Consider the following 11,778-nt stretch of genomic DNA (forward strand, 5'->3'; position numbering starts at 1 on the left):
GGACTCTTGCAAGGAACAGAAGAAATAGTACCTGCAAGAGTAGACAGCACTTATTAGGCATCGTGCAAGTACACTCAAGTTGGTTTGAATAGGGAATTCGTTTTGGTTTTCCAACTTCAAAACCGATGTGATTACCTAGGGCTTCAAGGTTATACTTGGGAACCTTGACCTGAACTTCCTGGCTGCAGGCCTCGGGTTTGATTTTATGTTGGAGTACAGTGGTTCAAAGGTTGGATTGAAGGAGCATTCAGAACGCTAGATCACGACAGGCGGTTGATCATTGACCACGCTTCGAGTCTATCAGCAACTCTTAATTACTCCTATAGGCAGAGCAAAGGAGAGCAAAACGAGTACTCATTAACAAAACCAAACCAAACAAAATGATTAGCAATCATTAAGGAGCAAGGTGTATTTGTATTCGAGCGCAACCAGTTTTCGGGGACCCGCAAGCAGACCTCGTAGACATCAACAAGATTCAATGATAATTAGCTATTTTGGTATCACGAGAGGAGGACGGCGGAAGAAAGTGTGTAACACAAATAGCGGAGTTCAACTATTATATAATAGCCGACACTCCTTCAATCTGGACCAACTATTCATCAACAACACAAAGCCATACATCGAAGTCTTAACATCAAGATGCCTATGCGTCCAGCACCCCACAGCCCTCGACGCACTCGTCGCGACGGTAAAGCAACCCAGAGATCCTTGTCAGATTTCGAGCAGACCCACCAAGGAGGCACAGCTTCTTCGCGCCAGACATTAGCATCGCGTCGAAGAGATGAACAACCGCGATATGAACAGACAGACCAAGGCATGCGCCAGGCAGCAAGCAGGGAACATCAGTTGGGGCACGGGTCTCGCTTATCGGCAAGAGGGAGAGCAGATCCAGAAGACAGTGAGGTGCAATTTGTGATTAGGCATACTAGTCGTTCAAAGTCTGCTGAACCAGCAGCTGAGCGACACAGGGTAGCCAACATCCGAGGCACCTCGGGCATTCATTCAGCGGGTGATAGACTGCATTCATGACAGTCTTTTCATCGAGCACCTGAACGAGATTTCACTCGAAAGCGAACTCGATCGGGGAGTTTCACCAGTGTCAGGATTCCATCGCAGGCAACGGGGATGAGCGACCAGTCCAACGGCATAGCAATATGTCAGGGTGAAGTATTGGAAATGTTTGACAGAACAAAACGTTGATGTGCGTGGATCGGTAGAACCCATCAGTAAATTGATCTTGAGAGTCAAGGCAGCAGGCAATGTGGACAATTTGGGATTCGTAGATTCTAGTGAGGAAGAGCTCTCAGAACTGGATTCAGAGTTCGCGGATCTAGATTTAGAACTGGACAGCAATGCAAATATTGCACAGGAAATAGAATATAACATAGTTCCACAGCGCACAACGATTGATCCACCACTTGCCGAGTCTGAGGAAGGAGTTAGCTGTGGGAGATCAGAGCGAGCAGTGCATGTACTATAACTACATATATTGGTCCGACAGCAGGTGTATTTATGAATCATGGTATATACACTTGTCACACTAATACAGCGTTGAAAAATGAATATCCAACACCTGCATCTATGTATAGTCTTGTACTTCAATGAAATAATAGAGTATCTCATATTGAAATATACAGACATCTACGCAGAAATTCTCAAAGATAACTGGACCCCTATAGTACCCAGCAAGTACAAGCGTTTCCTTGCGATGATGATCACTGTAGTGAAGTGTGAGACAAACGCTGCTATATTATGGAATAAGCAAGACAGCGTGTAGTGCTTACGAGCAACGCAAGACATATTTCCAAACGCCGAACGATTCTGGGATATTCACCGAAGTTTGAAAACCTGCGACAATGATGATGGTCCAAAAAAAGATGATGAGGGCTACTGCGCGGAATGGGAAGTGTTGGAGATATATGATATCATCAACAAAGCCTTCCAAAATTTCTGCACTCCTGGTCAGGCGCTGTCGACGGATGAATCGAGTGTTCAGGCAGAACATCGTATTTCAGACATCATTGAAACACAAGCCAGGTAGGGGCAAGTTTGGATATATGTTATATGGACTTTGCGATGCGGATTCAGAATATCTATTGTCCTCCATCATAGCTTCCAGTTCAACACACATTGATCCGCAATTTTTTCACCTATTGAAAATGAAGGCTATAGTGTTACAGATAACGAAACCATACTTCGGTAGAAATCATATATGTGTGTGTGGCCAGCATTATTCCGGCCCGCAATTGTGTTTGATGGCTATTCGTGAATATTGATTACATTTTATTGAACCGAAAGTGAATGCCGCATATAAGCTACTACAACTTTAAAAAGATGTTGAAGCACGCGTCAGCTCACATATATAGCCCACTGGGTCTGTAACTCGATATCTCTAAGGTATTTGCCACGGTATCATCCTTTCAAGCTAATAGTGATGATTCGAGATTTACAGTGCAACGATGGGTTGCAGGAGCTTACAAGCCAATCTATCGGCCGGCAAATATAGGTTACTACAATGGACATCTCGATGGTGTCGATAATTTTGACAAGCGGAAGGGTTATTAAGATGCTGGTTTCAAACAGAGTCACAGGAATTGGCTGCCATTATTCTGGCATCTCATCGATTGGATGATTGAGAACTCACGCTTACTATATAATATGATACACACCTAAAACATGACAAACATGGAATTCCGAGAATCTTTGGTATAATCTTTAGGTCGTGATATACTGGAACAATGTTCAAATATAGTAGCTTTCGAAGATGGGCATAGGTTGAATAGCTGCTACCAGAAGAAGTGGAATACAAAAATGAATTGCGAAGAGACCGTGCGTGGTCGTTGCTATGTGAGCTATCACAAATATCAGAAGGAGACCAAGCATACAAGGATGTTTTAATGAACATCATGCAGACGCGACAAGGATCAGATTTAAACGAAAACGACGCTCAGATCGACTGCTGTGAACCCATATCATGTTGCATTCATCATGTTTCATTTATAAAGCGCTTGGTTATGGTAATTACAAGGCTCGTAAGAAGCATGCATTATGCACGTACACGTAAAATTGGCAGCTTAGCGTGCAATAAAACTTATAAATCTGATGGGTCGAATAAAAAAATTCGACCCGAGCAGTGTCGGCCGCGTAAGGCGCCCGTATATATCGACCCTACCTACCATTGTTGCGAATGGACCGAATGCGGGTTTGGACACGGGCTCGAGCGTTAAAAATTTTATAGTGACGAGTCACGAGTGTCGTATGTATTTATCGACAAAGTCGTTTGCAATTTAAAAAAAAATACATTGTACTTTGACAGAAAACAGATAAACAATTGTTTTATATATATATTTGTTTGTTTTCAAAAAGATTTTTTTTAAATATATAATTTGTTTTAAAACAAATAAAACATGGCTAGGGTTTAGGGTTTTTAGTTTCTTCAAAGAGGGTCGCTAAGAACTCACGCTTTCTCCCTCATTTTCACTCAACACACACACCCAGTTCAATCACACACGGGACGGACCCACAAAAGTATGCTCTACTTTTTGAAACAAAATTACATTTAGGATCCCTCGGGGGTCTCTTTGGGGCCTTTGAAAATAGAATCCATTTAGCCTCGGGGGCCGAAGGCCTCCAAATGGGGAAAAAGCGTTCCAGACCGATTTCAAGTTCAATAAAAGATAGGGACTCTACAGCTACGCTTTCGGTGATAGAAACAAAATATATACATACGGCCATTTATTACTAAAAACTTTAGCTATTAGGTCCCTCAGAACTTTATTTATCCAAATAAGGAATAAAGTAGAGATCTTTATGCCCATTTGAGACCCTTTACATGAATACAGAAAGGCCCCTTTCAAGAAACACGATGTGATACCAGCAGTAGAAGTAATACGGTTTTTTTGGGGCTTCCCCCCCCCCCCTTAAATTTTAAATCTGGACCGAAACGTGAACCAAAATTTAAGTTGCATTTTTAAAACCATTGGGCGCGCAGGGTTTAGATTCCCAAAAGAAACAAGGGACAAGGGTACGACAACCCAAAATTCAAAATTAACGTAAAAGAAAACGACAGTCGAACCCCCCCACTCCCCCACAACAACAAAAAAGAAATTGGAAATCTGGACCGAAACGTGAACCAAAATTGAAGTTGCAGTTTAACCTAAATGGGGCGTGCTGTCGCAAAACAAAAGGGAACGAAAACCCAAAAATAAAAAATATATTATTTCCTCCTCATTTCAGAGCTTTTAATTTTCCACCGACGTCAGCGGTGTTCTATTTGTTTAGACCTTTCTGCCTTAGGATGTATAGTTGTACAGCGTACAGTGTACAATGAGACACAGTACAATAATTTTGACAATAGAAAAACATAAATATTTACAGAGAGGACAGGTCTGTAAATACTCTCTCTGACTCTCTCTCTCAGCGCAGTGTATTTCAACTTTTTTTTTAGACTCTACAATCTTTGTTTAAAAAAAATTCAGACTTACCGGTTACTGGCAACTGATTATTGAATATGCACTACGTCCTACGCCCTACGCCCTACGCCCTACTGTGACTACTGACTAGTGACAACTTTTAAAATTTTAAAGTCTATTTTTAAATACACTCTACAATCTACAGAGTTCAACAGGAGGCCTATTACTTAAGTGGTTAAAAATATAGAGAGTTTTATTTGTTTCAAAATAATACACTTATCGACCATTGGATATGTTAATTACGTTGTACGAATCTACGATGACGGTATTAACGGGTATTTAAATGTATACCCTTTTTTAAACATATGGGTTTTAAATTTTATTTCTATTGGATTACATTTTTAAAAATCGAATCGCATCTCGCTAAAATTAGCTCGTTGTGAAAGTGGCCTGCACCGAGTTTGCAAATTGCGCCCCGCGTAGCGGCGTAGAGTGGCGTAGAGTGGCCTGGAGTCGTAGACTCGTAGACCGTATAAATCACCGTAGGAAACTGGGCCTGAGGTGGTTAATAATTTTATTGTCACCAGGGCCGTATAAAGACATTCGTTAGAGCCTTAAAGGTAGTCATGAGAGCATTGCGAACTGGTCACACTGACTGTCTGACTCGCTCTCTGGTCTGGTGGATATTTTTTTATCACTGAAAGCGTAAGCTGGAAGTCTCAGTCTGTCTGTCACCTTTACTTATGCTCGGTCACGTAACGCTAATTAAGCCATTTATTTGGCTTGCTATGTCACGAGGGATCCTAAATGGAATTTGTTTTTTTTATTAAAACAAAAGCACTTTTGTCATTTTTTCTTTCTTTCTTTTTTTTGTAATGTTTTTTTGAAAAACAAAAAGCATTAATAATATTAATATTAAAAAGAGCATACTTTTGGGTATATATTTTTTGAGATTTGAACTAACAGGCGAGGTCACCGAGGTGTGTGACTGTGTGTGAATGATTACGTGTGAGGGTGAAAGACTGTGAGTGGGTATGAGTGAGTGAGAGCGTGTGCCTGTGGCCCTGTGTGAGTGTCTGGGTGAGTGTGATTTTGTTTGAGCGTGTGTGACCGCAACAGTGCGTATTTGTGAGTGTGTGACTGTGAATGTGTGTTGACTGTTGCATGAAAGTGAGGAAGAAGGGGGGCGCGGGGGCCGGGGGTTGGGTGGCTGGGTTCCTCAAGAAATTATCACACCCTTATCAGGCCTCAGCTCCTCCGCACCGCGCGTACATAATCAACTACTCTCTGATTAAACGCTTTCAGTCCCCGCGGCGCCCCAGCCGTGTTTTAATGTTTTATCATAGCCGTCTAAATTACACAGTTTTATTTATTTTTTATATTGTTGTTGCTGTTGTTGTTGTTTGTTTAATAAACCCCCCCCCCCCCCCCCAACAATACAAAACAAAAAATATTCAAAATAAAAATAGTAATAAATATAAAAAAGTAAAGCAGTGCAAACTGCAGACCGCAGGGCGCAGAGTCGCAGACGCCAGACTGAAGAGTGACTGCAGACTGCAGACAGTGCAGAGTGCCGAGTTCAGACAACTAAAAAAATTAATAAAACATGGCTGACAGACGCCTGGCGGACGTTGTATTTATTTATAATATAGATCTGTAAAACAGGCTCGCCATACAACAAACTAAAAGTAATAAACGAACTATACTAGCGTCTAACTGTATACAGAAATCGCCATCTTATCGCCACAATGGGGATGAAAGTGTTGATCATGTCGCTCGTTCCATCCTTGACGATGCTGTTAGCTACATTCCTCGGTTTTCAGGTATGATGGTTGTCTCAGAAACCGTAAATACACCTTCATGTTATTTTAGTCTTACTTTTCAATCTATAGGTATCCATACTTTGGTGACGACAGGCCTGTATTACATCTGTCGGTTTATGTATACAATATTTACGATAGACGGTTTGTCGAAGTTGCATATTGCTGAGGTAGTGTTAGTTTGGTTATCGTTATTCGACAAGTAGAGTTTCATGTGATACTGTTGATATGGCATTTTAACGCACTCCCATATGTTTTGTTCGAAAAGGCTTACCGTAATACGTACAGTTCAATTGGCCGAATAAAGCCATAGAATATTTGTTTTGCTATCAAAAGTACTGATACGTTTTACTAAGAAACTTGTTAATATCAAATTCTACACCGCCATTAGACACACTTTTCTCGCGGCGCAATGGGAGCTTTACAGCATTTCGCGGCGGGTCTAGTGCTGGCAGCGGTGTCGACTGAACTGGTGCCTATTATGCTCAAGGCTGAAGGCGTGGTTCAGAACGTAGCCATATGCGTTGGGTTTATATTTGGTAAGTATCCATATCAACATTGCAAAAGTGCATATGGTTTGTATTTGGCATGTGGCCACATATCTGCTTTTGTTTCTTTAGCCGTAAATACATGCGATGGTGTTTTGAGCGTTGCCACGTGTACTGAACTTCTGTTTATATGCTGATAATGATATGTAGATTTTACTGTTCATGTTTGTGGGTCCATACTGTTGCAAGACTTTGTGCGCCACTTCAGTATAGAAGCTCATTGAGCAGCTACAGTTTCGTAGTCGTAGCGCATATATGATCTGTGCTCGGCCTATATCGTCTTGTGCTTCGGAATCCCCTCGCTAGTGTGCGCGAGTTTCTACTTCTTATCTCGAATTTCAAGTTACGTCACACCGTGCATATTATTTTTTCCTGTATTATATGTTGCCGTTTCTCTGCCGTGCGTGGTGAGATATGTGCTGTGTGATAGAGCCTTTGTCTGTCGCGCGTTTGGTTCTGAGTCCCTGGAATACACTGGTGTGTTCTGTGTTTTTATTAGAGAAGCTCATGTTCTTGGAGCTCAAAACTGTGTTGCAGGTCCTCGCGCGAATTTAAATCACAGCATCTGATGATATACACGCAAATATATAGTCTATACAAGTTAGATGTGAGGTTTTTGAGGTGTCAATAGCTTGCGATTTCCAAGTCGCTGATGCACGCTACATGTAGTGTAATGTTTGTGGTGTGATTGAGCGCTATCGTATGAAGTTTTACTTGTACCTGACTATCGCGGTGGCTAAGAATGCACCACTGTTGTGAGGCTGGATCGAATATCAAAGCGAAGTATGAATTTACTACGATTGTCCTCATTTCTTATCACAATCATAAACCGTGCATAAATGTATTAAATTCGATAGTGGTAGTACGCATGGTAAATGGAAGTATGGTTCATTTTGTACAACAAGCTCTCAGTGCTTCTATGAATTTTACCGATCAATTTGGTCTGACATGCTTTTTTATTTTTATACATACAGGTGTCATATCTCTCCTATTCATCGACAAGATAATGCCTGACGATGAAGAGGAGGAACCGAATGATGCATTCCGCGTAGAGAGTGTAGAAAATCTCTCAACTCACAGCGAGATCGTCTTGCCGCCCACAACACACCGGCGCTCACTCCTGGCGCGAAGCATGTCCCGACAGGGTCATACTCCGTAAGTCTGGTTTTATACACATTTGTGTATGTGTTTGTAGTCGTGTGGTGTGAGAGAGAGTATGTATTGCTAATGATTAGATGTGGGGACGAATACGAGATTGTGAAACGGCGGATATGCTATTGGACATGATATTGCGAATCGCATCAGGCCGCTCAAGAGCATCAGACAATTTATATATACATGTGTGTGTGTGTGTAGATATGTATATATATCTATTTACAGCACATATATATTTATATATATGCATCAACGCATATATACGCATACATATGTATACGCATATACATATATGCATATATATATATATATGTGCATATGTATATATGTGTATGTATAAATATGCATATATATATATATATATATATATATATATAATATAGTTGCCTATATATAGAGATATATATAGATAGATAGATGTATATATATATATATATATGTATATCCATATTTATATACATGCATATACGTATATATATATATATATACATAACGGTATGGACACTTATGGATTTTTTATGGCGTTGCCGAAGCTGTGGGCACCATATCTCTGCTGTCTGTGGTTGAAAGGGTGTACAAGTATTAATTTTTATAACCGATGTCAGCAAGTGTATGTCTGCATGAATGTATGTCGTAGGTATATATGATTTAATCAACGGCGTATAAATATTTATGACAATAAGTGGATGTCATAAAAAGATATCGATAGTAACTAAAAGTGTAAGAATATACATATTGAGATCATATGTATATGCATAGGAATATATATATATATATATATATGTGTGTGTGTGTGTGTTTATGTATACACATTTCCATATATTTGTACACGTGTTCATTTTGTTGAAAATATATAGACGTACGTACATGTTTTTTATTTTATGTAATATGTTCTTGTTTATGGTTTCTCTCTATTTACAGTAATATATATATATATATATATATTGATACATATATATTGATATACGTTTGTATGAATAGAATTTCGTAGAAATACATATCCATAGAAATACATATCCAAACTTAAATTATTTATATATTTATTAGTTTACACATGCATGCATTTGGAGTATACGAATATTTGTGGATTGGTTTTTATTTTACTTATTTTTAATATACCCGTCAGTGTATATGCTAAAATCTCCCATTTGTGTGTGTACAGATAATTGCGTGAACAGATAATTGTAAATATAATTTTGTATGGGTCAATACTGACAAATGTATCTGTATGTATGTTTTGGGCACAAAATTTATTGCATGTATACATGTGTTTGTCGATATATATATATATATATATGCGTAGACATTCGATATTTCTGTTTATTCACAAATGATACAAATGGTTTAATTTTAATTTTATGATATGTATATACGTATACACTGTGTGAGTGTGAGTGAGTGAGTGTCTATACAAATAGCTATGGTCGCATAGTCTTTGATTTAACCCTTCAGGGGAGTGAAGGGAAGCTTAACTGGTGTAAATTCGTGATCGGTGGCTGTGTGATGGTGAATGGTATATTCAATACGCTCTCCCACCACCTATCAGACGGTATCAAAGCATTTTGAGGTCGACAACTTTCGTCCCATAGTGTGAGGTGTGTGTATGTATTGAGATTTATTTCATAGGTTTCACACTATATCACATACCGATCCCCTGGTATAGGCTGATTGTATGTCCTAGGCGAAACTGCATTGTCGTCGTTGTATCCATACACTTTCATCTTACTGTCATACTATGCACCTAATTAGGTCACCGACGCCAAGGTTACTAACTCAAGTCGAGGTGATGCCTCAGCAAACAACTTCCAATCGTGACATTGTGGGTCAACCGGAACTCAAGGAAGACCAGCCTTTGCTAGAATCCGAGGAGAATGAGGGGAGGGGCGCATTTCCGTATAGTCTGGTGTACGCGGTCGCTGTGGATTCCATGTGTGATGGTGAGTGAAGCGAGCTCGTATCCATTTTTCTTCGCCTATGTTAGTGCTCTTAACTGTCCAAGGCCTTTGAGCGATTTTCTATTTTGGGTTGTTGTCCAACCAGTCGCCGTGACAGTCATGATACTCACTGTGACGTATCCATCCATCTCTAGGTCTACTCCTGGGTTTAGCGAGTGTGGTGAGTCTCTCTACTAGTGCGATGATGGCCATTTCACTGAGTGTGGAGATGGGCTTCCTGGGAATCACGCTCTCAAACGCGCTTCGAGGGCAACCCAAGGCTAAATCGCTATTGGCCGCCTGTGTAGGGCCGCTTGTCTTGTTCGTATTCGCGGTGGCCGGTTATTTTCTAGCTGGTATGAAGCCTTGACTTCATACATATGCGTATATTTCGTTCCTCATATGGTTGTATACTTATTTTGTAGTGAAAGCACTTAGAGTGTGCTGCAATACTGATGTGATATCCTGTTCGGTTATCTATTGCATCTTCGCCTGATGACTCTCTATCTCTGCAGTTTGTGATATATTCTCTGCGTGTGTGCTCAATGTTTCGCTCCCAGTCCTTCACATGTTAACGTAGACCGCATGCATGGTAGCTGTCCCAGTGCTAGCTAGTAAGATTTTGATACAATTATGTGAGTTTTAAGGCAAACGACACTTCATTGTGCTCATTTGATTCGTTTAGGTTGTTAATGTTATTGATTTGTCTTGTCATTCAGGTTTGATGCAAGAATACGAATGGGCTTTCAATGGAATGGTTTCATTTGGGGCAAGCGCTCTATTATTTATGGTAGCAGAGGAGTTGCTACTCGAGGCGCATGATGGCGCTGGAAGTGAGAATCATCTATGGTGGGTCGATTTACAATTATATTTTGGGTTCCTTGTGGCATTGTTGGCTAAAAAACTTCTGGGTGCCTAGTTGTTTGACGATACATCAGGAACCGTACTGAAGTATGTACTGCGAGAACATTGCCTTAACAATCAATGGCTTGGTAATTATCTATCTCTGCTTGGGCGATATATATCTGGATGAGCTCAACGAACGCGTCACTGTATAGTACTCAATATTAGAGATGTTGTTTGCAATGGAATATTCTGACATTGCAACCCGACTAACTCGTATTTGCGAGTGAATACACCGACTGAGATGCTAAATATCTCGTCTGCATATTACAATGGTTCCCTGAGCTATTTGGTTGCGCAAGGCATGGATGTCGAATTTAGAAAAGTATTCTGTGTACCAGGTACGACTACATGTGCGTTATTTTATCAAGCGTATATCCTGAAGATGGAGTAAATTGTCGGGCTGTAGTAGGCAGTCCAGGCAGCCAAAATATTAGATGAAAGTGGAAGATTTAGAACCTGGCTATGCGTGTCTTTCTCGCTGTGCTAACAGTCGATAGAGGGAATGACTTTGCCTTGTGGCCCCGGATACGTTTCACGTATCCTGTGAGGAACTATGCATACGTGTATCAAAATAAGCAGAGCTGGAATGGCAAATAAACTAGAAAGACTTCAAAAAAAAAGTCTCAGGTGGCATTAATATATATTGGCTGACAGACTTCTATGAATTTCAACTTGTCGACTGCCAAGCACCCAACCAAATGTACATCATATAGTCCTTCTTTTGCGACGCTTGTGCCGTGAAGTTGGGAGTATTTGTTCTATATATTACTGAAAGTGTAGCTGTAGACTGTGTAGAGTTCCTATTTCTTTTATTGGAGACCTAGATTATGTCTGGAGCTTTTTCCACATTTGTAGGGTCCCCACGAGGAAAAACATATTTTTCTTTCAGAAAAAGTTGGAGGGGAAATTCAATCTTCAATTTATTTGTTAGGATGTGTACCGTCTGTGTTGGTGGGTGGGTGAGATGCTGTGGTGTGTGTGTGTGTGTACACGTGTGCTGGTG

General features: G+C 40.4%; 1 protein-coding gene across 1 annotated transcript; it reads left to right on the forward strand.

The window, feature by feature from the left end:
* The first annotated feature begins 5,870 nt into the window (after nucleotides 1–5,870).
* Nucleotides 5,871–11,407, forward strand: SARC_01916 (hypothetical protein). The gene is made up of 6 exons (XM_014304351.1): nucleotides 5,871–6,235; nucleotides 6,624–6,771; nucleotides 7,755–7,935; nucleotides 9,685–9,872; nucleotides 10,025–10,225; nucleotides 10,589–11,407. Exons 1-6 carry the CDS (start codon nucleotides 6,161–6,163, stop codon nucleotides 10,786–10,788), a joined length of 993 nt encoding a protein of 330 aa, XP_014159826.1. The 5' UTR covers nucleotides 5,871–6,160; the 3' UTR covers nucleotides 10,789–11,407.
* The last annotated feature ends 371 nt before the right edge of the window (nucleotides 11,408–11,778 follow it).

Source organism: Sphaeroforma arctica (genome assembly GCF_001186125.1).
Source record: "Sphaeroforma arctica JP610 unplaced genomic scaffold supercont1.81, whole genome shotgun sequence".
In the NCBI taxonomy this organism is placed as follows: domain Eukaryota; class Ichthyosporea; order Ichthyophonida; genus Sphaeroforma; species Sphaeroforma arctica.